At 28.6% G+C, this 25,455-nt stretch overlaps 6 protein-coding genes across 10 annotated transcripts; 1 reads left to right on the forward strand and 5 right to left on the reverse strand.

Moving 5' to 3' along the window:
- Positions 1 to 496: 496 nt before the first annotated feature.
- On the reverse strand, positions 497 to 4,055 carry LOC100643482 (nucleolysin TIAR). Its single transcript, XM_003395452.4, has 3 exons — positions 3,123 to 4,055; positions 2,670 to 2,966; positions 497 to 2,564 (listed from the first exon to the last, which is right to left on the reverse strand). Exons 1-3 carry the CDS (start codon positions 3,708 to 3,710, stop codon positions 2,271 to 2,273), a joined length of 1,179 nt encoding a protein of 392 aa, XP_003395500.1. The 5' UTR covers positions 3,711 to 4,055; the 3' UTR covers positions 497 to 2,270.
- Positions 3,761 to 10,037, reverse strand: LOC100651126 (ARF GTPase-activating protein GIT1). The gene is made up of 13 exons (XM_020863211.2): positions 9,692 to 10,037; positions 9,163 to 9,296; positions 8,980 to 9,092; positions 8,723 to 8,909; positions 8,522 to 8,652; positions 8,171 to 8,360; positions 8,040 to 8,112; positions 7,443 to 7,640; positions 7,207 to 7,373; positions 6,598 to 6,768; positions 6,352 to 6,531; positions 6,051 to 6,281; positions 3,761 to 5,981 (listed from the first exon to the last, which is right to left on the reverse strand). The coding sequence occupies exons 1-13, from the start codon at positions 9,747 to 9,749 to the stop codon at positions 5,790 to 5,792; spliced, it is 2,025 nt and encodes a 674-aa protein (XP_020718870.2). The 5' UTR covers positions 9,750 to 10,037; the 3' UTR covers positions 3,761 to 5,789.
- A 249-nt stretch (positions 10,038 to 10,286) lies between these two features.
- On the reverse strand, positions 10,287 to 12,937 carry LOC105665735. Of its 2 annotated transcripts, none has more exons than XM_020863213.2 (5): positions 12,847 to 12,937; positions 12,190 to 12,280; positions 12,039 to 12,119; positions 11,888 to 11,965; positions 10,287 to 11,824 (listed from the first exon to the last, which is right to left on the reverse strand). In XM_020863213.2, the coding sequence occupies exons 2-5, from the start codon at positions 12,242 to 12,244 to the stop codon at positions 10,479 to 10,481; spliced, it is 1,560 nt and encodes a 519-aa protein (XP_020718872.2). In that variant the 5' UTR covers positions 12,245 to 12,280; positions 12,847 to 12,937; the 3' UTR covers positions 10,287 to 10,478. The 2 variants fall into 2 exon arrangements, with proteins under 2 accessions (XP_020718872.2, XP_020718871.2); XM_020863212.2 differs by lacking the exon at positions 12,847 to 12,937 and adding an exon at positions 12,356 to 12,614 and having other exon boundaries at positions 10,288 to 11,824.
- On the forward strand, positions 12,899 to 23,080 carry LOC100651001 (zinc finger protein 91). 3 transcript variants are annotated; one of them, XM_048405905.1, is made up of 8 exons: positions 12,899 to 13,061; positions 13,989 to 14,354; positions 14,428 to 15,342; positions 15,490 to 15,615; positions 15,758 to 15,994; positions 16,062 to 16,389; positions 16,478 to 17,548; positions 21,929 to 23,080. In XM_048405905.1, the coding sequence occupies exons 2-8, from the start codon at positions 14,026 to 14,028 to the stop codon at positions 21,965 to 21,967; spliced, it is 3,045 nt and encodes a 1,014-aa protein (XP_048261862.1). In that variant the 5' UTR covers positions 12,899 to 13,061; positions 13,989 to 14,025; the 3' UTR covers positions 21,968 to 23,080. The 3 variants fall into 3 exon arrangements, with proteins under 3 accessions (XP_048261862.1, XP_012163958.2, XP_048261861.1); XM_012308568.3 differs by having other exon boundaries at positions 12,900 to 13,061; positions 16,478 to 17,842; XM_048405904.1 differs by lacking the exons at positions 12,899 to 13,061; positions 21,929 to 23,080 and adding an exon at positions 13,104 to 13,226 and having other exon boundaries at positions 16,478 to 20,528.
- On the reverse strand, positions 21,471 to 22,837 carry LOC100645120 (solute carrier family 35 member G1). The gene is made up of 3 exons (XM_003395467.3): positions 22,526 to 22,837; positions 22,219 to 22,434; positions 21,471 to 22,152 (listed from the first exon to the last, which is right to left on the reverse strand). Exons 1-3 carry the CDS (start codon positions 22,835 to 22,837, stop codon positions 21,670 to 21,672), a joined length of 1,011 nt encoding a protein of 336 aa, XP_003395515.1. The 3' UTR covers positions 21,471 to 21,669.
- A 201-nt stretch (positions 23,081 to 23,281) lies between the features above and the next one.
- Positions 23,282 to 25,455, reverse strand: LOC100643360 (ester hydrolase C11orf54 homolog). Of its 2 annotated transcripts, none has more exons than XM_048405917.1 (7): positions 24,981 to 25,455; positions 24,800 to 24,905; positions 24,621 to 24,719; positions 24,372 to 24,550; positions 24,127 to 24,286; positions 23,782 to 23,942; positions 23,282 to 23,630 (listed from the first exon to the last, which is right to left on the reverse strand). In XM_048405917.1, exons 2-7 carry the CDS (start codon positions 24,876 to 24,878, stop codon positions 23,457 to 23,459), a joined length of 852 nt encoding a protein of 283 aa, XP_048261874.1. In that variant the 5' UTR covers positions 24,879 to 24,905; positions 24,981 to 25,455; the 3' UTR covers positions 23,282 to 23,456. The 2 variants fall into 2 exon arrangements, with proteins under 2 accessions (XP_048261874.1, XP_003395499.1); XM_003395451.4 differs by having other exon boundaries at positions 23,782 to 23,948; positions 24,025 to 24,286; positions 24,981 to 25,431.

A 25,455-nucleotide genomic window follows, 5' to 3' on the forward strand; every position in this document is an offset into this window, starting at 1 on the left:
TAGTTTTGATTAAAGTATTAAAATATTCTAACTTGACATTGCTATAATATTCACCAAAGAAATATTTTTATTTTATAGTAATGGTATAACCAACGTAATGTTTTCCGTTTAAATCGAACATAACGACGCCCCTTTTATACAGAAGTTGTGTTTCCTTCAATAAATCGCAAACATTGTACTTAACGTTAAATTTTATTGTGTCAAAAAATCAGTCAGAATTATATCTTCTACATAAGTCATCAAGTGTTTTAAGTGCTTGACGAGATAGTTTGCAGAAAAAAATATGCTCGGTTAACGTAAACAATTATTGTAAAAGTATGTCGGCTGTAAAATAAAATTACCTTGTATGTACTTAAAAAACTTATTATATTATTTTTACATTTAACCAGTTATAAACGAAGGTACTACGTTTCTTATAAATTTAAAAAGTCACTTTTGTTATTATTTCATAACTTTATATTTTATAATAACGTGGGCTATGAAATAATACAAAATATTGTGTATTTTAAATATTTATTCCTTTTTTTTCATTCAAAGGACAATTTGTTTTTATTATAAGATAACATTATCCTAAGCATCTTCGAGGGCTTCGCACCCTACTGTACCTAAATTACTTTTTATATAACATTTTTTTTTATGTCTTCCATCGGTTCACTGATTATTATTAATCCATAGACAAGTTTTTTTTCTTAAATTGGCTCTCCATAGTTCGATATCACTTATCGCAGTCAATCATTGCTATATTCGATTTTATGTTTCTTCTGTTATTACATTCAGTACTGACTTTATACAAATTGGTTTTGAAAGGTTTATGGCTTATTATCGTCGGTGGTGAAGCGAAGTATCGATAAATTTTACTCTAACTCACTCTAATTTGTTTATTGTTTATTTATTAACTTAATGAAACGTATTTTAGAAAATGAGTTTTCAAGAAATAATCAGAATGAAAATAATAAATTCTTAAAAAACATAATAAATAAATATTAAACCTAACTTTATTGAAAATTGAAAATATTAAAGTTATGCAATAATTTTCACCTGTATAGTAATTGGAAGACACGAAGGCATATGTATCGTGCCATGTGATAATTACAACGTCAAAATATCAGATAACATCAAATGTGATTGTCAATTGATATACTAATTATTACAAGAAAAGAACTGAATATTTTACAACATGTTTAAAGGAACATAATTTCAACTATTGATATACAAATCAATAAAGGTAGAACAATAGTGACTCCAACTCTTAGCGGAAGTGTTCACCATTATCATTACCATTATACTTAAATTACATTGTAATAATTACATCAAGATTCGCTATTTCTTTGTACAAATGGAGAGGAGTCACTAAGCAGTATAACAAAGTATATTGAATTAAGTTAAATTCAGCGTAAAATATTTCATTTTTGACACTTCCAGAAGTATTTTCTTAAAATTTGTTATAAGAATGTTTTTTGTACATTTACCACCGACGATAAATATCACAAAACGAGAAAAGTTTACAACTCGTTTATCAATCCGCATAGTTTACTTTAATAAGGGCCCTGCACACGTCAAAGCATGCATCCAAATCTAGCTACATCACAGGCGCCGTGTCTACCTATAATCCCTATCTTATACTATGTTCAAAGTCATACCTTCTGTTTACCATAAATGAACATTTATCTCTGTTCATTAATGATTTGAAATAAACTAAAGATTGTGGCAAAAATATTAAAAATATAACAACGCAATGTTCGCATACATACGTACACCTTACGCAGCACAACGAATGCAGGGCTCATCAAGGGGCTGCAATTTTGAGTTCAGAAATATACCTCATTCAACAGCATAAAAATCGTCTTGAAAAAATTGTTATATTACACTGATGGGTTGACTGCTATGATATTTCCTTTTTCGATAAAAATTGCAGGATATATTTGTATTCATTACAATGGTATACATTTCTATTGTTTGGCAAGGAAAACATACAAGAAAAATGTATATTTAAATATCTCAGTGTATATATTCAATATATATATCACTTCGAGCTTTCGATAGTCTTTTGAAATATAATACCAATTGATATTGATACAACCAAATTTAAGAACTTTTTTTTTGTATAATACTTCATTCGAAGTACAACTGGAAAGTTTGTACATATGATGCTGCAGTCAAAATACCAATAAACAAGTTGGAATAGGTATATGACAGAACAAATCTTGCAAACGCCCCAAGGTTAGATGGATCATATGTAACAATTAGTTGATGTTGATCAATGATCAGTTTCATTGCGTAGGGTATTGTGGCATGGTATATGTTACCATTGCAGGTTGCTGACCTGGTGGCAATGGTGCAGTTGCAGTCGGCGGTGCGGCGGTCGCTTGTGCTGGTTGCCATGTACCTGCACCAGGAGCAGGCATTCGCATGCTATTCATATATTGAGCCTGTTGTCCATAATATTGACCATAGTATTGAGCAGGCTGTAAAAATTGACCTTGCATTTGTGGATATCCTTGAGGATACCAGTAACTCATTTGCTGGCCATATCCATATGCATATTGTCCAGCCCCAGCTGTAACCTATTAAACAAAAAAGACAATATATATTTTAATATTTATTTTTTTAATTTGTTAAAGAAAAGGCATATGGATCATTAAAATAAAAAATATATGCATTAAAATAACCTGTTGAGCTTGGTGATTTGCATTTGGGCCCACACTATTAGGATCTCCATTTTCTTTGCCCCAGAAACATTTAACAATGCTACCATTAATTTCTGTGTTATGTGTTGATTCTATGGCATGTGTTGCAGCTTCCTTAGTAGTAAATTTTATGAATGCATATCCTTTATCCTTAAATACTCTTATATCTTGTATAGTACCAAAGGGAGAAAATGTTTTGGTTATCAGGTCATCTGTAATGCCATTTGTAAAACCTCCACAGTATACTGTGCAATTAGTTGGACTACTTTGGTTATATACCTATTAATGATAATATACACAAATTAGAAAATAAACAAAATTATTTATGTTGTCAACAAGTGAGCTATACGTAAAGTTTAGGTATATCCACATATCTTAATTAGACACAAGGGTAAGAAAATTAATAGGTGATCACTATTGAAATTTAAAACATACCTCTTCATAGTTAGGTTTACTATTATTTGAATGTCGTGGCCTTTCGGATCTTGGTGGTGGCGGTTTTCTAGTCGACCAATTTGTCCTGATGCTTCTAGATCCAAGCCACTGACCATTCATAGCTGCTATCGCTGCCTCAGCTTCAGACTTTTTGACAAATGATACAAAAGCATATCCTTTACTTTTCATGGTTTGTGGATCGCGGACAATTCTACAATTGCTAATTTCGCCAAAAGGCGCGAATGCTTCTTTCAAAGTTTGTGTTTCAATTTCTGGCGACAGGTCGCCGACAAATATGTGATGATGATTACTTGTGTCCAACTTCGGCTGATTTCCAGGGCTCGTTGCCCAGTTAACCTTCATTTCCTTATTCAGGAAGGATCGCTTGTTCATGGCGGCTAGCGCTGTAGCCGCGCATTGATGATTCGTAAATTCGACGAATGCATATGGATCGTTCCCTGGTTCTCGTATAATCTTGCATCCTTTAACTGCACCTATTTGTGAAAAAAGTGCGCACAATAGTTCCTCCGACACCGAAGTGTCTAGATTTCCCACATAGAGCGTTCGCGGATTGCTTTCTTCGCTCATGCTCGCTCTTTCACGACGCCTGTACTTCCTTATTTAACTAATTTCCTTACTTTCCTTCGGCTTAATTTACGGTTCACACGTTCAGTGCGTGGTACGTGCATTTACCTCGACCCCAGCATCAGAATTCAGATTTTCTCGCCTTTTCCAAAGAACACGGACGGTTGAACGCGAAGCTACACCCAGCCTCTACGTCATACTAACATAAAATGGCCGCTCTCCTGCTTCACTACTTTCCCTTCAATCATCCACATAAACTTTCCGATTCTACCGATTGACTTACTTAAAACTACCCTTGCTTCACGCCTGTTCACTTTCTTTTACCTACCCACCTAAACTTTCTTAAATTTACCTGAATTACTCAAAACTTTGTCAGCTAAAGTGTAAAGAACACGTGTTTTTGTATCATCCGTCGAAGATTTCATAACAGGTAGCGCGAAAACGCTTGTGAATCATTGGCCTACAAAATTCACTAGACAATTACTTTTTTAAGGTTCATTTCCATTAAAATTTAATTTTTTCTTAATACAATGTTGATATTATTTATCCTTCACAAGGTAACAGTAATTGACTATAATGATCTTTAATATTAAAAGTTTAATATTATTAAAACCATAATCAATTTTAATATCATATGTAATAGTTGAGAACTTATGTTTTAGTCATTTCCATGAAAAATACATATCACATTGGAAAATAATTGTTATTAAAGCTTATTTTTTTCTATTAAGAGCAAAATATAAAAAAAAGAATAAAATTTAAGAAATAATTAAGATAATACCAAATAAATTATAATAGGTTGTATAATCTATACACTCCCCATATTGTAAAGTACAATCATTTATCATATAAATAAGGGTTAGTCTAAAGAAACATTTACAATATGTAAGATAATTTTATTGTCCATTTTGAACGATTATGTTATAAGAAATAATGATGATTCATGCACTTCAAACTATCATTACACAGCAATTACTAGCTTTAATATAAATATGAAACATTAGTCTTTGGATAAATAAAAGTATTTAAAAACGATTTCAATTTGATAATTATATTTGCCAGTAAATATATCATGTAGTTTGCATCAACGATAATATATTTAAATTTTATTTAACTATTAAACATATATTCTTAATACCAATAATACAGTACGAGCAATTCTTAATGAAAATACCTGAAGTAAAATAATTAATACATTATCAATATAAACTTTCATTGTTACATATGTGTTGATCACATTAATATAATATAATAATAATAATAATAATAATAATAATAATAATAATAATAATAATAATAATAATAATAATAGTAAAAACATTTCTTCTTTTACTGGCGACAAAATTCTTACTTATTTGTAATGCTTTAATATAAGCTGGTTTTTTATATATATAATAAAATATAATATTTAAACATACAAAATGGATTAGTTATAAATATTTCATCACTTATAAGTTATCAATAAAAACACATTTTTATTAATTGATCTTTTAATTATACATTTTTATGGTAAATAATTATTTACTGATATCGCAAAATAAAATTTTTTATTGGCACTAAAAATGCACAAAATTTTTACCTGGTTTTAACAACAACTTTATGATACTTTAAATCTTTTGGTATTGCACTTAATACTTTTTTTAATCACACAAATGCAATAAATTTTTTCATATTTATAATTGTTTCTTATATGCCAGCTTATATGAGCAAAAAGTATATTTGTAAAACCAAGTATAGAAACTAAAATTGCATATTAATAAAATTCATTGGTTCATGGCTATTCAGTCTTTATCATACATTAAAAGTTACGTAAATATTATATCGAATCTTGAAACGTGTCATGTTTTATACGATTTAACAAACTATAAGAATATTCATGTGTTAAAATTTGCTTCTTATTTACATTAGAATAAAAAAAAATATTAGACAACAAATTATTATGTAATATAAGACGAATACTTATTCAATGTATTAATCTGTGATGATTTTGAGTATTAGGATATTAAACGTCTGTACAATTTATATACATCAAATATGAAAGAATTATTTAATTTGTAATACTTTGCCTTTGATCTGTTACGTTTAAAATTGGGTAACAAGAAGCTTTGTTGCTTTGGCAATATCATAAGCACATGAACGTACTTGCTGAAGGCATCTGTCCATATGTTCTATATCACTAGTACATCTCTGAAGACCAGAACATTCTGCTTGAAGTCTACCTGTATTACCATTTAATTGTCGCAGAGCAGATCTGATGTTTTCCTCAATAGGATTCTACAACATAATTTGAATGTGTTTAACATAAATTTATGTTTACATTTAAAGAAGAAATGCACGTCTTACTTGGGGAAATATAGCTGTGAGTTCAGCAACAGCAACACGAATTCTTTCTGCGCAAGGTACAAAAGCTTCTCGTTGTTTTGGATCTTGCATGGCCATCCACAGTTCTTGAATTCTTCTTGTAACTTGTTCAGTTCTTCGAGTAACTTCCTCGCTAGGGGGAAGATTAGGAGCACCACATTCCCATAAACTTTGTGTGTTGTTACGAGATATTGTCTCTGAATCTCGTTTTGCCTGTATCAATCAAATTTTATGCAATAAGATTAAGAAACACAAATTAAAGAAATTTTCATCAAATTATTACCTGACAAATAGACGTTGACCACGAATTTGGTTTTCGCAAACCTTCTCGTGTTTCATACATAGACGCAGGACGTTGATTGCTCCTATTAAGAGATGTTTTTATATCAAGCACTGGTTCTAGTTCTGGCTCTTGTTCTCCACTAACATGACCATTAATAACTCCATCAGTAGATTCTTTTACCTATATTTTTTGTACATCAGATTTTAATTCGCAATATATTATAAAGATATTAAATATTTATCTTACATGAATCATTTGCTTCAGTTCATTATTTTCATGTGTCAGTTGTTCTACAGTACTCTGCAGAGTACGAATCTGCTCACGGAGATCCTTGATAGTAGATTCGGAGAGAGTTAATTGTTTTTTTAAAACTTCAACGACAGATGGAAGTCCCTTAGCTAATGGTGCAAAAGCTTCCTGTAATAACATTTTAACATACACAATGAAATTTCACTTCTATGCCACAAAGAAGTAAAAAAAAAAAGAGAACTTTTAGAAGTTATATGGTTGTTACAAAACAAAACACATAATCAGTATGATCATGTTATAAATTTTAGTGAACTATATAGCATTCTCTGGCAAAGGCTGCACATGCACTAACAGACCTGTGCACTTGCCTAATAGCACTGTCTACAGAAGAGCCATGTACTTAGCCGATTCCTTATTCTTCTTTTCGTTACTAGAGCTGGTACCTTTAATACGTTACCATATAATTTTATCTATCTTTAGCATGTAACTTATTGTCCATCTTTTTTATATCTTATACCATACTTTCCGTATTTATAACTACTTTTTTAACTTTATGTTAAAGTAATTTAATTTAATTAATTAAAGTTAAAGTAATTTAACACGTACCTCGTTATCCATTTTAAACTGCGCAGGATATTCAGGCACTGCATTGTCAGATGATGTCAATGCATAATCATCATCAGAAGCAACACTATCGTACAATGGTTCATCATCAGACATTTGCGATCCATACTTTCCATGTTGCTCTTTACGAAGTATAGAAATAGCTGGATCTAGAAATACTACACATGTTGATACAATGAATAAATTAAAGAAATTAATTTATACAATTTCTTGCAAACCTTGTAATGGTGCATTATTTGCAAGCATATGTCTTCTGCGAGCCTCAATGAGAAAATCTATAATAAGTGTAGCAAACTCCTTTGGTGTAAATCTTGCTAGTTTTTGTCTACCTTGATTTCTTGTTGATGATAGCTGTGGATTCACTGGTAGGAAAGGCACTGTACATTTTTCTGGTAAGGTTGCAGATGCAAACCAAACTATTTCAAGAACATAAAGTAAAAAATAATTAATATTGTCAGTTATCAAATTACTAAAATATAATATGTATATATAACAATTATTTTATTATTCAAATCATGCATATATTAAAATAAAATTAAAACTTAAATTCAACTCACCTCTCCTTTAAAATGATGCAATAAAAAAAGCATGCATATTAATAGCATAATATATGAAAAAACGTGGGTTAATGTAATATGTTTGTTTTGTGTATACTTAATTGCTATAAAATCAGTTATATATATGAATATACATATATTCGTAAATTACAAAAAGCTACATATAAAACTTCAAAATTATGAATAATGTAGAATTATTTTCAGGTGCTAATCTATTCATTTTTGGAAATAATTTATATAATGCAATTATGTCCTTACTTTCCTCATTTTCTCGACGATCTACTTCATCATAAACATCCATTGCCAATTCTTCTAACAAATGATTCGATAACTAAAAAGAAGGAGGTTCATATAATAAATACATTTATACTTTGATAAAGTACACTTACCATTTGTAACTTATTCCTTCCTTCTAAACACAGATCACTTTGTTCCAATAATAATGTACATTCAGGTATAATTATATGCTCGTCCAGTCTATGGTTTGGTTTACGTGAACATATAAAAGATGTTAGTCTATCTGTTAATTCATACATGCATTCAATTAGGCGGTCAGATAAGTCCATATGTCCTGCCATTCTAAATAACAAAAATATGACAATCATATATAAGTAATGTTTCTTCATATGCAAAATAAGCGTATGCATATATTAGATTGGCAACTAAGTGATTGCGGATTTTGTCATTGTGATATTGACAAAATCCGCAATCACTTAGTTGCCAACCTAATAGTTACATACTTGGCAATTTCAGCAGGTGTCTGCCCATTTGAATCAATTATGCTAGGATTACCACCATTAGCTATTAAAAGCTCTAATTGCAAAGCTTGACCAGCTCTAGCAGCTACATGTAAAGGTGTTGTACCCTTTTCCTGTAAAATGAAATATTGTATGATATGTTTCTACCATTAAACTGCATAATAATGGTTTGTTTAAAACTACCTTGTAAAAATAACTTGGATTAGCACCTTGTGCAAGTAATCTTAAAGAAGTTTCTAAATTACTTGTACGAACACTACTATGCAACTGTCTACTTAATTCTTCTTCACTACAACATTCTTCTTTACTTGGACGTAATATGAATGCTAAATGTTGATGTTTTGATTTAATAAAATCAGCTTTTATTGGGCTATAAAAATAATTTAATCACTATTAACATTTTATATCTCATATTTTGTTATAAAATATTTTATACTAACTGTAGTGGATCCTTAGCTTGAGGCTTTCTTCTACTAATTTTTGAATTACTAGGATCTAAAAGGGAATGTTCCCAAATACTGTTTGCTCCATTATCATTCAATGTATGTACCATCTATAAGTTAATAATCATTATTTTTTAAATTAGAAACCTTCTGACTAAATTTGTATTTATTTTTACTAACATTAAGGAGGTTTGCATGCCAAATGCTCTTGTGAAGTGATTTTATTTGAGATATATGACGACCAAGGCTACGATGTACACCACAACAGTCATCACATAACAAAATTGCTCTGTTCAATGAAGCCCATCCTGGTTCTAAAAGCAATTTTAAAATTTATTTCCATGTAATTTTTATGATAAAATATGAATCATTAGTGATAAATTAATATATTAAATTGTAATAAATAGAAAGAAATTACATGAATAAAATCACAAATAACAATAATTTTTTCTCAAAGTTAATATAATATACATTATAAAATTTAGTAATTATATAAAAATTATCAATAAAATATAATTTTCTGATACATAAATTAGTTACCTTATATAACATAGACATGTGAAAAAGTATATAGGAAATGTAATTAGTTTTAATCAATTTGAAAACAATTTTTTATTAACATGTGATTACACAATATTAGTAAGAAATTAAATATATTTAATAAAGATCGTATGTTAAATAAATCATTAAAAGAAAAGAATACATTTACCGAGTGCTCCGCAGTCAGCGCATATATCCGTGTTAACTCTATGCTTTGGCCGAGCCATTCTCTTTACCTTTATTTCGTTAAAGTACGGTAGTTAGATTTGTTATGAGAAGTTTAAAAGGTGTAACATAATGCACAGGTTCTTTTAAAAATAATAACATCGAAAACCAATTTTGAAATAAGAATTCCTAATTTGGATGTCATTATATATTTAATGATTTCACTGTGACAGAAATCATCCCAAGCTAGCTTGAGGTAGTGGCACCATTGATCGAGCATCCTAAAAGATATGCAATCATACGATACACTTTTGCTTACATTATTTTATTCTAACCTATACCACTTTTACGTTATATTAAATATTCTTTTTACATGTATTTCAGAAACTTATATATTTTTAACAATATTATAAGAAATTTTATTTTATACCTATATTTGTAATTTATATAAAATCTATGAAGTTAAATTTGAATGATAACTTCAATTTTCTTGTTAAAATTGGTATTTTAATAAATACACGAAAATGTATTTATTAATTTCTATTTAATAAAAAATATACATATATTTATTTTATATTTAAATTTTTTATGTAAATTTGGAACAATTTTTTCATTAAAATTTAAACATGCACACATTAACATACACATACACAATTATAAAACTTACATTACTAATCATAATTGTACTACATATAATATATTAGATTATTGTATAGCGTTTGTATATAAATTAAATACATATATTTATCAATATCTTTCAATTCAATATCATTATGTAAAGAAATTCATATTTAAGAATCTGGTGATTCAGAGTATAAATTCTGAAGATCCGTGAGCAGTTTATTTGATATATATGTTACATTAACAGATTTATCTATGCTATCTACTTGACATAATGATTTGAACTTTTTACTATCTGGAGTTTCTAAAAAATTTATATTTGACTTTAAAGCCATATATTCTCTGAGTGATCGATTCAGCTTACATTTTTTTAGACTTTTAGGAGTCTTTGGTTTAGATAAGTAATTCTGAATAGGTTTTGCGTGCATAATATTAAGTTGATTTTCTAATTCTAGAAAACTTCCATCTGCTACTGCAGTATCAGACATTCTTCTTATATTGAAACCTCTGTCATTTTCTTTATTTTCATCATTTCCAGTTGACTTACTTTCATTTGAATCCTTTTTGTTTATTACTGTAATTTGTGGTATATGTGTAATAGGTGTCTTCAACTGTTCTTCTGAATATTGTACTGATTTGCAACAAGTTTCTACTTGCACTCCTTTGTCCATCATTTTATTACTTCTATTCTCAGTATCAGAAGTAATATCTCTATCTTTTACAAGTAATTCTGTGACATGTGTTAATAGTGATCTTAATTTAGGTATCCTTTCCTCTGTTTCTTTTAATAAATCTTTTAAGTCATGTTCCAATCGAATAATTTTATCTTTATTTATACAGATCACCTCAGGTGATTCCACATTTGTACAATTTCCAGAAGCCACTAATTTTATATCTTCAATATCATTATATAAATTTTGAATACAGTTATCTGTTTCTTTTGGTTTTGATGATATGTCACATTTTAAAGCACTCTTGTTTGGAATAAATTTCTCATGTATTGAATTATTTTGTGTAAACACCTGATTCTCATTATTTGTTATTATTTGTTGAGAGGATTTTAATGCTACATGTAATGTTTCCAAAAGTTGTACACGATTTATATCAATAGGATTTGGTTTTGAATTATTAGAACATTGAACAATTTTCTGTTCATTATATATTTGCCTATTCTTAGATGGTACTGCAGAATTAATATTAACAGCTAAGGATTCACTCGTGATTTTATTTTCATTTTTAGAGTCAGTATTTATTTCATCTATTTCTCTTGATATTTCATATATTGTTGACTGCCTAGTTATGTTCACATTACATTTTTCTAAATATTTATCTTTTATAGCATTTGGTGGTAGTAATAAACTTCTTTTCTTTATTGGTTTAGAAATCTTATGATGAAACTGCTCAGATTTATCTGGTTGAGTTTTATTTTCATTGTTATTTTTTGTAGCATTAATAGGAGTACCATTAAAATTAAGAAATCTACGTACATGCTTTTTACAGGATTCAATTTGAATACCTAACAAAAATAAAATTATATGTTATTATAAATATTTAATTAAAGATACTAATATATACTAACCACTTTGTTCCACATTTGCCCTTATATTTTTTTTGTTTGAAAGTGCACCCAATCTTTCTGGTTGTGTTCTTTTACGTACTGAAATTCGTTTATTTTTATGAATATATAACACTTACATAAAAAAGATTAAGGACAAAATATATATATGTACCACTGTCTTGAGGAATGCCTTTTACATTTTCGGGTAGACGAAGCAATTGTGCAATTTTAATTGGTTGAGGTCTTTCATAGTCTATGAAATGAAAACTTAATTAGTAAGACTATTTGATTTATGTACGAAAATTATATTATAGCGAAATTACCTTTTTTATGTACGCTGTTTGATAGTAATTTTGAACATGTTGAATATTCTGTCATCCTTTTTGACTGTGGTCGCTTAACTTTGGATTTACCCTGAAGGAAAATATGTAATCATGTATATCATTTATGTAGATTCTTTATATATTACAAAATTTAATTTACACCCACTGTTGAACTAGATGTAATAGGCATTATTTTTAATTCTTAATTGAGTATTAACGTATCAAAATATTATATCTTTCACATTATAATTTATACCACAAGTTGCTTTTTACTTATTTTATCCATTCTTACTTCACATAATGTAGTGCAATAATTAAATGCTTTTAACAATTACACTATAAACATAAATAAAATACAAATGTAAAGATAATGTATATAAACAAATTCAAATTTCTTAGAATTTAACGGATTTTAGTCATGAAACTCAATAATGAATAGATCCGTAAGTGACAAATCATGTTTCAGTTATATGGAATGGCGCATTTACATTGTGCAAGCATAGCATACACCAATGAAAAGTTGTGAACTTACATTTTACATATCGCGCGTTTAGTTTATGATTCTAAATCCACAAGTTAGAAATAAAAGTTATATATTGTATAGCAATAATTTTTATGGATGCTTATGTATATAATGTACACTACACGATTAATTACCTGTTACAAGCAAGTACTATGCAAATGTGAAAGGTTTTGCGCAGATTTCTTATCTATAGTTGGCTATTCCCCAAAGTCACATCTGTCGGCCATTTTGTTAAATTTATTTCTAAACGTATCCCCTCCAAATTGAAAACAACCGAAGGTTGACGCTGTTCTTAATCTCGATAAAGTATTTTTGGTTAGGTTAATAGCTGTGTAGAGGATATTTAACAGTAAGTAAATTATTGTGATTGCGTCTATTTCTATCAACATTGAATTGAGGCAGAAAATTTCTACGCGTGCACGAACAAGTACCACTTTAGCATAGTTCGTAATGTGTAATTGGATGGAAGGAGGCTCAGAATAAAGAGAGGCTATGGCTACTGCTTTGATCATATGTAAAATACTGTTACCCTATCGGCCACCCATTGTTTTTCATTACCCATCTATTTGGCACTTCTATCAATTGGTTCATTCGCGTAAAACAATTTTCTATTTCGAAATGCTTCTTATAACCTCTAAAGTCATAACCTATATAATATAACCTTAGATGTCAACATTTTAAATATTCGTTGTTTAAAAAGTTTAGTGAAAACGCTCTTAGAAAATCTTAAATCCATAATTGATAAATAATTTTGAATGTCTCTTACTGTATCTTCTAAGTTAGTTTCACACACAACTTTCAACATTGCACCTTATGTTATTTAATATTATATATTATTAAATAAATTTAATTCATTTTCAATAGGAAATGTATAAAGAGGAATCTTTCGTTAACAATTTATAATTAATGAATGAAAGTAATTATTTTCTTACTACAAAGATAGCTATTATAGATAGAAGACTTTCTGTGAAAACAATTCTTTAATTCACAATGTTTTATTTTTACTTAAAAATTAAGTAGATAATCATCTATTAAAAAGAAGGTTTTGTTCTTTTGAATTTGAACCATATCTCTTTAGATTTAAATTAATTGTGTCAATATTTAACCTCATATAATATATTTTTGATGTTTATGTATTTATATGTTCTGTGTATTATGTATATACTGGTAGATGATATATAGATATTATATAAATAACATATCAAAGTAATGAAATAAAAGAAATTAAAATGATCACTATACAACTTTAAGATTAAGAGTAATTCTTATATTTTAGTGATTTCAGTGATCAAATAAGTTTAGATTATAACAAAATGGATGTTGCTGGAGACTTAACACTACAGTGGGTGGAGGAGGTGGGAAATGTTATTCACGAAGAGGTAATATGTGGTTTAGAAGCACAACTTGTTGGAGCAGAAGAGGAAGTGATAGGAGCTTGCGAAGAAGTTACAATAGAAGAAACAGTAGAGTCAGTTCCCAATGTTACTTCTACGACAGGGCCAGAAATATTAATGGTACCACAATCCAACGACATGGAATCTATTTACATAGTTCCACAAGATCAAGGTCATGATTATTTAAACATACAGGTTACAGAAGAAGTAATTGCAGATAATTGGGATAGATCTGGTCCAGAAGATGGGTAAGTTTAAATAAAATATCTTTTTAAGTTAAATTTAATAAATTGAATAATTAATTAATTTTATATTTTGAAGAGTTGAGATATCAGAAGTAAAAGTATCTCATGAAAATTTATTGGAATATGATGATATGGAGATACCATTGCCAATTGATCAAGATTCATATACAAATAGCAGACCTTATCCATGTGATTTCTGTAGCAGGAGGTTTAGAAAGAAAGCAAACTTAATGAATCATATGGTAACACATCAAACAGATCGACCTCATGGTTGTAATTTATGTGGAGCACGTTATGCAAGAAAATGTGATCTTATGAATCATTTAAAGATTCATGCTTATGCACCACCACGAGATGGTTTAGAGGATGATTTAAACGATGATGATTCATTGGCACCAGAAGAAGAGGAATCTACTAAAGGTAGACGTAAAAAGGTACAATCAAGCGTACCAAGAAAACGCAAAAACAATTCTATTTCAAAACGCAATATGGAAGATAATAAAATGGAAATGGGCAAGTACGTCAGTAAATCTTATGATTATGTTGATGAAGATATGCGCCTTTTGGAGGAAATGACTAGTAGAAATTCTGCGCGCAGTAGTAACTATGCTTCAAGCTCAAGATGGACTGAACAGATGTCACCTGTATCAAACGAAGTTCAAACACCACGGTGGCCTATAACTGATCCAACAAAACCATATGTGTGTCAGTATTGTGGTGTTGGTTTTGCAAGGGAAAAAGCACTTGCTTCTCATGCACGCATACATGGTGGTGATAGTCCATTTGAATGTACATCTTGTGGTGATATGTTTTGGGATGTTAATAGTTTAAGGGAACATGTTCGTATCAAACATGGTGGTACAGTACAATCTGATACAGAGGAATATGATAATGATGCCACATATACAGGAGATGAAAGATTTGGGGAATTCTATTGTAATACTTGTGGTGTTCCTTTTCATCGTTTGGATTTACTTAAACGCCATCAAAAGTAAGATAACTTTATGCTAGTGGACAAACTATATTTATTTATTAAGATTACATATATTAGCTAAAAATGCATTTTGTCTCAATGCTTGACCAATTTGCAAGAAAATTAATTACAATGTGATATTAATTTTAATGTTGATTGCATTAGGATTCATGTCAAACAGGAGGCTGCTGATATGATGGAAGGTCCAAGTCGACTTCATGTTTGTAATGTTTGTGGTGAATGGTTTGAAGAAGCTTTGGCATTGTTAGCACATGCTGAACTTCATGCTAGGTACTATTTAACTAAGATTTCTTTTTAATTAAAATTTGGGTCTGTAGGATAATAATATTTTTGAAAATTTATATTATTTTAAATTTATTTATATTCTATATTTAAATGAATATTACTGTAAAAGATTGTTTAACCTGCCTAGATCACCCGGTCATCGATGTTTACTGTGTGGGGAAAGATGTCGTGATGATGCTGAAGTTGCTGAACATGTTCGACAAAATCATGCTCAAGATGCTCCACCAAATACATGTACTCTTTGTGGAAAAACGTGTAAAGATAAACGCAGTTTATTAAAACATTCATGGGTTCATAATGTCGATAAAACTTTTGGATGTACAAAATGTGGGAAACGTTTTCATAGCAAAGCTAGATTACGAAGGTACTTATTATAATTGTTCTTATATGTCTGTAACCCCAATCATTTACTTACTACAATCTTGTTTTAGACATATGGTATCACATCGCAATAAGATGGTAGCTTGTGATGAGTGTGGAGAAGAGTTCCCTGACGGTAGAGCTTTGGTTAGCCACCGTCATTCACATAATAAAGATCTAGGTGGTCGTTCTTTCCCATGCCGAGAATGTGGAAAAACATTTGGTAGTCGTAGTTCACAACAAATTCATATTCGTATTCACACTGGAGAAAGACCATATGGTTGTAGATTTTGTTGGAAAGCATTTGCTGATGGCGGAACTTTAAGAAAACATGAACGTATCCATACAGGAGAAAAGCCATATGGATGCGCAATTTGTCCACGTGCTTTTAATCAAAGAGTAAGGCAGCTTAATTAAAATATACTTTACTATTCCATTTAAATACATTATATCTTAATTTTTTATTACTTCTTTTTTATTACCTTAGGTTGTTCTTAGAGAACACGTTCGTGCTCATCATTCAGGTCCCGATCCAAAATGTGTAGGTAGTATTACACCATACTTATGTAAAGTATGTGGTGATGCATATGGAACATCGGAAGAAATAGTTGCTCATATTGTGCAACATTGTGATGATAATACCGCATTAAGACGTCAGCCACAAACTGGACCACGTAAATATAAAAGAAGACGTAAATTAAAAACACATGAAACCAACACGATGTTGCGTATGACTGAGCAGTATGATATGGAAGGAGGTTCTGATTCAGATGATAATACAAAAAGAAAGCTTGGAAGAAAAAATAAGCAACATCGATCGAACGTTGAAGAAGGTTATCAGAATGTTCTTAAAAGTTTTGAAAACTCTTTACAAAATATAAATTCAATCGTCAGCAATTCAAAGTTAAATCCTGGAAAATCGAAGCTTTCTAAGAAGAAGCTTAGGAAAGAAGAAAAAAAAAGTGAAGCTGAAGCTTCATGTCAACCTGGTAGACCAAAAATGATTCATACCCAAAAAACAAGAGTGCCTGTAGAAATTGGTGGTGATGGAGTTAAAAAAGGACAGAAAACTAAAACAATGGTAACAAGGACACCTAAAATGATGCCACAAGAGCATAAGTTAGGTGTTTTCCCGGGCGGGGAAAGGAACAGACCAAGAACAAAAAACGTTAGTTATCACATTGAAGGGAAACTTCAACCAACACCTGCAACATTCCCAAAACAAAAGGAAGAAACTTTATTACCTCCAACACCAATACATCATCAATCGCCATTAACCAATATAAAAATAGAACCAAACTTACAAAAAACGTCAAATAATAATCACAGAAATAATAATGGCAATATTCTTGCTATTAATAATGAAAAAATGGAGTCAACACCTAGAAAAAAATCAGGTGTCTTGAGAAAAATTAAAAAACAGAAAGATGTAATTAAGCAAGAACCAATAGATATTGACCATGAGGAAATACAAAATAATAATAATACAGAAAATACGGATTCAGACAGATTAATGGATCATTCAGTGGATGGAAGTAATTTAGAAGTCGCATTCGAGGCAAGTGTTACTACCGAGGAAGAAAATATACTTCCTGATGTAGGTGAAGCAAATAATACCGAAGATGTGGGTACTGGAAATGTAAAACTTAGTGTAAAAGTTGAGTCAACACCTCAAAGAATGTTGGCTGTTCATAGCGTTATAGCCCCTGTGGATGATATTCCAGAAACTATAATACCAGATGCTGTAGAATATACATGCGAAATGTGTTCTGCAGTATTTTCCAGCCGAGCAGAATTATTGGTCCATGTTCCAATACACATTTGATTTAATTTGTTCAATGAAGTTAATGAGGTATGCAAAATTTGTTCAATTTTAAAAATATTTGATTAATTAAGCAATATTTTAACAATGATCAATGAAAGTTTATATGTTTATTTCAATTGACATTATGTTATTATGCCAAAATGTCCTCTACTCGTTGCTCTATGAAGTGCACCAGATGTTTGTGTTTAACATATATTTTAAAAGTTGATGCTGTCTTTAGTTTATTACGTCATTCTATGTATGGTATGCAGAAACTTTCAAACATAATCGTTTTCAATTAACATTATTATTATATCCTTTTTATACTATTCGTGTTTCTCTTTAACAAAGCTGTTTGGCTCAAAATTCATATTGAATCATGATACAATGAGTAATGTTATAAATATTTTATATGTTTACAATTTACAAAGTCACCTACCCCTGTCAAAGGATTGAAATCTTAGACCATTCTTTTACAATCCACAATTTTATAATGAAATTTAACAAAAAATGAAATAATGGCACGCTGTGTACATAAAATATTAAAATATTCTAAATATTAATGCGAGTGTATTTTATAATATATATTATTCGTTTATATGAATTAAATCTACTCCGTACTTTGCTTTTAGCTCCTAAGTAATTGGATACATGACAGCCAATGCATTGAAGTATTATGATAAACAATTTGTATGCAATATTACCATCTGAACCCAGATTGTTTTTCGTTAATTTTTTACTTATAACAATAAGTAGAAATCAACATAGCATAATTGGAAAATTAGCTATTAACTATTTGATTCATATTTGAAGAAAAAAGAGATTATACTTATAAATTTGTCTTGAATTAAATACCTGTAACATTGTAACATGTAATAATATACATACTTTTCACAAGTTGCAATGGAAACATATTTGTACAAATTAATTTTCATATTTTGGAGCATTTTGTGACACAAGAAACACGAATGCATTGTTACTGTTTAATAGTATTCATAGTAAAAATATAATTATTTTTATGGTATACTTTGTTTATACTAACATATCTGAATGGCTTTTTTAAATTAGAAAACCATTTTAATACATTTGGCATTATATGTAATTATATGAAACATGTGTAGAATTTGATGAAAAAGGAAACATTAAAACTTAAATGTTATAAGCTCCCAAATTATTTTAATTTAAGTGCTGGTATAATATGCAGAATCAAATATGAATTTCAAACTTAAAAGAAGGGCAAAATTCTAGTGTATCTATTATCTTATTTATTTACTTATGTTACATGTTGAAAATATCTATTTCATTAGATGTGATATCATCCATCAATTGTATATTATTTATAGCTGATGATGTTATTATAACTGATGAATGCTATTATAGCATTACATTAAACAGTACCATAGAGGAAAAAGCAGAATTATATTTTGTTTTGGTTAATATAAATTTACATATTACTATAAGCTCATAAAAGTTTAATGTTACAGAGTAAAGATTTGAGTATTGGAGATAGTGTATATACTATCGTACAAATATTTTAGATATATTGACAAGTAGCTTTCGCAACATCGCATTTTTGTTCCATAAAAATAAATAATTATACACAGATACTAAAGTTTTCTTTCTAATTATTACTAAAGAGATTTAATAATTTTATTTATTTTCAGATAAAAATAGTTCAATTAATTTTTAATTATCTCTTGTCATTTTTTCTGTTCAAATACTCTGAATACAATTTTTATTAATAAGAAACATATTTCATCTCAAAAAGTTGTATTAAATTAAATTTGAAATTATTTTATATAAAATAATATTTGCTGTTTACTAAATTACATGTTACAGATATTCAAGATTTTTATTGCTTTGCAGATGTTTTATATTTTACTAACTAATATCTAATATTATATTAAATAATAAAAAACATCTAATTAATGTTCCAAATTGTTTAAAGTCTGCAAGGTCGTATAATTGAATATTATGTTTTAAAAATTATTTAAAATATATATATATTTTCTTGTATAAAGTAACATACAATAATTTTATTATATTTAATCCAAGATACTGTAGACTTTTGTAATATCTTTCTTAGCTTCGAGGTGATATATGTGTATATGCGTGATTGTATATATATATACATATATATATATATATATATATATATATATGTATTCCAAAGTTAAATTAATTGTATTTCAATGGCATTATATGAGGCAATCAATCAAAACCAGTGTGTGCTCTATTTTTATAACTAAGAGATATTTTGAATATAATGAAGAATATAATGAAAATTCTGATACCATTTGTAACATTTTGCAAAACAACGTGTGTATATACATATATATATTATTATTTGATATTTTTATCTGTCTTTATAGAAATGGTGCACAATGCCCACTATTCATTTGTTTCTATATTTTTATATATAAACGAAATTATTTGAAAAAATTCAACAAGTAAATTAAAAGATATTGGTAATATTGTTTAAGGAAAAAAGACACTTTTCAGAGAAACATTCAAGTAATAGAGAATGCGTTTAATAATTATATTCATGGGACAGCATCATATTTTGTATGTTGTGTACATACTTGAATAGTGATTAATTTTTTTAGTAGTATATGTAATTATATTAATGATGTAATGCTAAAGAAACAATTAAATTCACATTTAAATTCACAGAATACAAGCTAGACTTCGTACTGTTTCGAAATTATGATATAAGACATTTAGAGATGTCTTATAAATTTAGAAAAATTCATATGTGACCAATGTAAAGTTACAACTTTTGGATAAGAACTATGTAAATATAAATTTACATAAAAAAACATCAAAAATCTCAGACAAAGGTTGATATATTATGTATAAATAATTCTTATTTCAATATTACACATAATTACATTCCCGTTTAACGGTAGCTTTAATATTATTTAAGCATAACACAAAAGATTCGAAAATTGATTTAGTTAACGCGTGCATAGAGCAGCTAGTGCAGGTGGCAATAATTGCAAAGAAATGCGAATTGGATGAAATTTCGAAATAAAATGTTTAAAAAGTGGTACAGACAAGAACATGTACATAAGTTTTTTGTTTTTTCAACTATAAGAAGATTGATTGCATGTAAGTATCCGTGGCTTCTTTCTACCGATAATTAATCTAAAATAAATAGTGTAGCATACAATACTATGTTGCATGATAAAATCTTAAACAGTTGCTGAAAAATTCGTATATGTATTACTTAAGTTGTAAACTATATAAGATCTAAGAATATGTATAGATCTATAAGCTCTAAATTAGCATTTTCTCGATAGAATTGTTTGTATCTATCAGAGATAAAGTAGCTACAGAAAGAAAGTGTACATACTATTATCTTGGATATGGTATGGTGTTGTTAATCGTAGTTATATATATATTTTTTTTTTAATAAACCGCGTCAATAATTATAAAGATATAATTAATTACGTCCGCACAAAGTCACGGATAATTCGAAGTACATATAGTAATGATGTGTGTACAATTGTAAATATGTATTCATTTGTATACTTTAAAGTTGTGTCATTTCTATCTAGTGACAAGTTTAAAAAAAATGGTACAGATTCGATAGAATCAGTTTAAGTTACACTATCAAATACTTGCTGCTTTTGTTTTTATTTTGAATTAAAACTTATACAAAATATACAAATTAATGCGGTTGAAAATATTATGTAAATGAATGGTAGTTATATATAATTTAATATTATACTGTATAAAGTCTTAAAACTTTATATTATGGAAATCGTAATAATAGTATAACAACAATGTTTTCACCATTCATAAAAATATGTATAATATTATCTATGTTTATGCTAAGAGCAGGTATATAATTTAAGGTACTGTATCTTTAATTAGGGAATAAAATCACAAACATTATAAATTTCTTTCTCAAATCCCATACATATAACAGAGACTATGATTAGAAATGCTCCAATGATACTGGTTGATGTAGGCTGATCTCCAAAAAAATATATTTGTACAATATAAGCTAAAATAATATCTAAAGATCTAGTCACTGATACTTTTCCAGCACCTTCTATCTTTAATGCATTAGTTACTAAAATTTGACCTGATAATCCAGTTAGTGCTACTAACAATATTTTACTCCAGGTAATCCAATCATGTGGCAACTTTGATTTTTGTTCGTGATTATCTGACACAAGGAAGAAGAAAAATATCGCTGTAATGAGTGAATACCAAGATAGGTTGAAGATTATTGTTGAATAATGGATTTTCGAACACTTCCTCATAATAACTATGTTAAGAGCTGTAAACAGGGTCGCTAAGATAGCACATACATATCCCATCACATTGTACGATTCAGCTCTATATGTCTAAAAAAGAAATACTTTATATCAAATTATTTATTTACAGAAGCATAAAAAATGTTGTTCTTTTACCTGAAATAGAAATGGTGGTTTAGATACAAAAACAACACCTGCAAAGAGTGCACACATAACTATCACACGTAATATTCCACAAGGTTCTTTTAACAAAATGAAAGATAGTGCAATAACAATCACTGGAGAACTAAATATGATTGTTGTAGCATCTCCTATAGGTAATTTTCGAAAACTATAATATAATAATGATAAAGTTGCACCACCTACTATTCCCTAAGAAAAGATGATATACTTTATTAGATTATTTTTATTTATTATTTTATAGAATATTATATAACTATTATTAATTTTATAGTTAACATACTTGCAAATGTAAGAGCATTCTTTGCCCTTTGGGTCCAAAAAGACTTTTGGAAACTTTAAGTGCTACAGTAGCCATAACTAACATTTGTAGAATAGATCTGATAGCCAGTAATACCATAGGATGTACGTTTTCTACTGCTTTGACTAATGCAGAACTAATTGTAAAAAATGTACCTGATAAAAATGCCAAAAATACTCCATACCATTTGGTACCCTCTTGATACGTTTCAGCATTATTGGCGAATTGTTCAGTGTAATGATATTCTGGATGTATACTGTTATAAGAAGCAGTAGATTCAATGCTGAACTTCATTCTTTGGCTATTTTACAGCTACAATACACGATTATACTGAACGAGACATTTGCGGTATACTACCGTTTACCGCTAATACAGCTGCTGTCTGATAAAATTAACATACAGCTTTGCACGTCAAACAGCTTATTACAGATTAATGCTGGTAGGAAGATTTGGAAAATGTAACGATCGAATTGAAATTCGTCTGTATGTAAAACAGTAAAAAATGTTAATTATAAGATCAAATTTGTTATAAAAATATGGTTCTCTTTACATTTATTTAAAGACATTTTTCATTTTGAAATTAATGTATTCATTAATATGACTGAAATAAGTACATCTATTCATAATTATGTAACTTAATATAAATAACTGGAATCTATATCTTTTGTTAAATGAATTGTACATTGAGTATGTTATGATATTGAAGGAGCCTGTAGATACATTCATACACCTTATAGATTTATTTCAGTGATCATTTTTATTATGATAGTAAAATAATTTAAAAAATATATTTTTCCTTTCAAATAATTTGAATTATATAGTTAGAAAAGAAATATGTTTGTAAGATTATTATACCATAAACATTTATGCATCACTTTTTAGACAAAATGTATATACAATTATATAACAGCAATTAATCCTTTCCAAATTGAATACCAGTTAGTGGTTTATCTACACGGTAAAGTGTAGTACCCAAGTTGAAATATCCCAAGTATTCAATAGTTTCCGGTGTTGTATCAATATGATAATGTCCACCCTCTCCGTGATGGGAAAAGCTGTGGAAATGCTGAACACGAAGATCTAAATCCTAAAATTACAATTCATACGTGATATAATGTGAAACAATACACATAATAGACTAAATAAGATTTTAGATCATTTATTATCAATATTAAAATGCAGTTTAGATACTTTATCCTGTAACTATAAAACATCTACTTTTATATAACTTTACTTACACTTTCGGAACTGACAAATGTACCAACAGCTATTAGGGGTGTTGACATATTATAAAAGTGTAACCAGTTATTAAGTTGTGCTTCTGTCTTTAATGGAGTTTTTGAGAAGTCTGCCATAACATGCTGTTTAACTTTTCCATCTTTCATTAAAAATGTTCCACCTAATCCTATAATTGTAAAAATTTAATACAAAATTTAACTGCATCTATCACAAGTATATTTATTAATAATAGAATTTCTTACCAACAAGATTATTTGGATAATGCAGAGCAATTGCTTTTTGCATAGATGCAATAAAATCATTATTTCCAGTACGTCTTTTAGCATGGACTTTTAAAACTTTACCTGGTTTTCCTCCAATAACAAACAAATTAGCTAATAAAGCGAGTCTTGTTTCAGTATTAGGTAATGTTTGAAGCACACAATTTCCATTTGTTGTATTGACAGATGAAATACGAGTTCCATTTTTTACACTGGATGGTGAAACAGTTAAATTCATTATAAGCTAAAAGAAAGTAAATTATTTATCTAGGAAATAATTAAATTGAATATGTAAATTTATAACTAAGAGTTTACTGTAATTGTTATACCTCACAATTGGAATTTAGATATGGCCATGGACCAGCTCCTGCTCCAACAACAAAAGAATCTTCTTTGTATTGTAAGTGATTCAAAAGTTGTTGGATGTCATATAATTTATTTTTTTGTACAGTAGGAAGAAGAAATGCTGGTCCACCAATTTCTAGTAATGTTGGGTTGCCACCTAATCCTAAATATTCAATTTCATATATTAATTTAAAATAATACAAACGATATTTAATATTTAAAACATTAGTTACCTGGTGCAGCAAGTGTGAAAGGTTCTTTTGTTAAATCTGGGCAATCAACAACTTCTACTTCTACATCCGCGAAATTTTTAATCAATCCTTCTTTTAAGACTATTAAAAAAAATATGTGTATTTATATTAAATTATAAAATCTTTTTATAAATAGAGATTACATTTCAGTTAAGAATTACCATCTTTTATTTCATCAAGAGAAGGAACATGTAGGTCTCTTTTTACTATGGTAAGTTCATTGGGATTTAAAGTAGCCATAATCGATATATTGATATACAAAATTACCTAAAAGTTTGTTTTTGCGATATTAGTATAGATTTGTAATAATTCAAATATAAGTAAAAATATAGTTGAAATTACCTGTAAATAAGAACTCAATTAGAGAGAGAGTAAATGAAAGAAACGTAATACATATATAAGATCTTGAATGTAGTTCGTCAAGCGAAACTTGATTTATCTAATCTTGTGCTTGAGCACGACCTTTTATTTCATAAGAGTGTAATAAATCAGTTCCTTACATATACATATATATCTTCAATTATAATAATTCCTATACGTAATCTCCGTTATAGAGATATATAGAACAATTTACAGTTATGTTCAATATAACGTGTATTTCTTAATATGTAAAAATATTGGCGATAGATTTACTTGACATTGCCATTGCCGAATCAAAAAAATAATTTTTGAAGTTTTTATAAGATTAGAAAGCTTTTATAAGTTTCACCAAATTCGGATATTAAAGAATTAAACAATTTAAAACAAATAATATAGTAATAAGGCATAAGCAGATCTATGGAATATTTGTCAAATTTTTTAGAAAATTATATAACTA

The sequence above is a fragment of the Bombus terrestris genome, chromosome 5 (genome assembly GCF_910591885.1).
Source record: "Bombus terrestris chromosome 5, iyBomTerr1.2, whole genome shotgun sequence".
NCBI classification, from domain to species: domain Eukaryota; kingdom Metazoa; phylum Arthropoda; class Insecta; order Hymenoptera; family Apidae; genus Bombus; species Bombus terrestris.

Excerpts from the sequence above, each read along its gene's own strand:
- LOC100643482 (XM_003395452.4), bottom strand. The coding sequence starts at position 3,710 with ATGAGCGAAGAAAGCAATCCGCGAACGCTCTATGTGGGAAATCTAGAC. Across the intron at positions 2,967-3,122 it reads GTAAACCTAACTATGAAGAG|GTATATAACCAAAGTAGTCC; the intron begins GTATGTTTTAAA and ends TATCATTAATAG. Across the intron at positions 2,565-2,669 it reads CAAATCACCAAGCTCAACAG|GTTACAGCTGGGGCTGGACA; the intron begins GTTATTTTAATG and ends TTTGTTTAATAG.
- LOC100651126 (XM_020863211.2), bottom strand. The coding sequence starts at position 9,749 with ATGGCTCGGCCAAAGCATAGAGTTAACACGGATATATGCGCTGACTGC. Across the intron at positions 7,374-7,442 it reads AAATAATGCACCATTACAAG|ATCCAGCTATTTCTATACTT; the intron begins GTTTGCAAGAAA and ends TAGTATTTCTAG. Across the intron at positions 6,769-7,206 it reads AGTTTAAAATGGATAACGAG|GAAGCTTTTGCACCATTAGC; the intron begins GTACGTGTTAAA and ends ATGTTATTACAG.
- LOC105665735 (XM_020863212.2), bottom strand. The coding sequence starts at position 12,379 with ATGCCTATTACATCTAGTTCAACA. Across the intron at positions 12,120-12,189 it reads AAACAGCGTACATAAAAAAG|ACTATGAAAGACCTCAACCA; the intron begins GTAATTTCGCTA and ends TTCATTTCATAG. Across the intron at positions 11,825-11,887 it reads GGCAAATGTGGAACAAAGTG|GTATTCAAATTGAATCCTGT; the intron begins GTTAGTATATAT and ends TATTTTTGTTAG.
- LOC100651001 (XM_012308568.3), top strand. The coding sequence starts at position 14,026 with ATGGATGTTGCTGGAGACTTAACACTACAGTGGGTGGAGGAGGTGGGA. Across the intron at positions 15,616-15,757 it reads CATGCTGAACTTCATGCTAG|ATCACCCGGTCATCGATGTT; the intron begins GTACTATTTAAC and ends TAACCTGCCTAG. Across the intron at positions 15,995-16,061 it reads AGCAAAGCTAGATTACGAAG|ACATATGGTATCACATCGCA; the intron begins GTACTTATTATA and ends ATCTTGTTTTAG.
- LOC100645120 (XM_003395467.3), bottom strand. The coding sequence starts at position 22,837 with ATGAAGTTCAGCATTGAATCTACTGCTTCTTATAACAGTATACATCCA. Across the intron at positions 22,435-22,525 it reads GAATGCTCTTACATTTGCAA|GGAATAGTAGGTGGTGCAAC; the intron begins GTATGTTAACTA and ends ATCTTTTCTTAG. Across the intron at positions 22,153-22,218 it reads AACCACCATTTCTATTTCAG|ACATATAGAGCTGAATCGTA; the intron begins GTAAAAGAACAA and ends TTTCTTTTTTAG.
- LOC100643360 (XM_003395451.4), bottom strand. The coding sequence starts at position 24,878 with ATGGCTACTTTAAATCCCAATGAACTTACCATAGTAAAAAGAGACCTA. Across the intron at positions 24,551-24,620 it reads TTTCACACTTGCTGCACCAG|GATTAGGTGGCAACCCAACA; the intron begins GTAACTAATGTT and ends TTGAATATTTAG. Across the intron at positions 24,287-24,371 it reads ATCTAAATTCCAATTGTGAG|CTTATAATGAATTTAACTGT; the intron begins GTATAACAATTA and ends ACTTTCTTTTAG.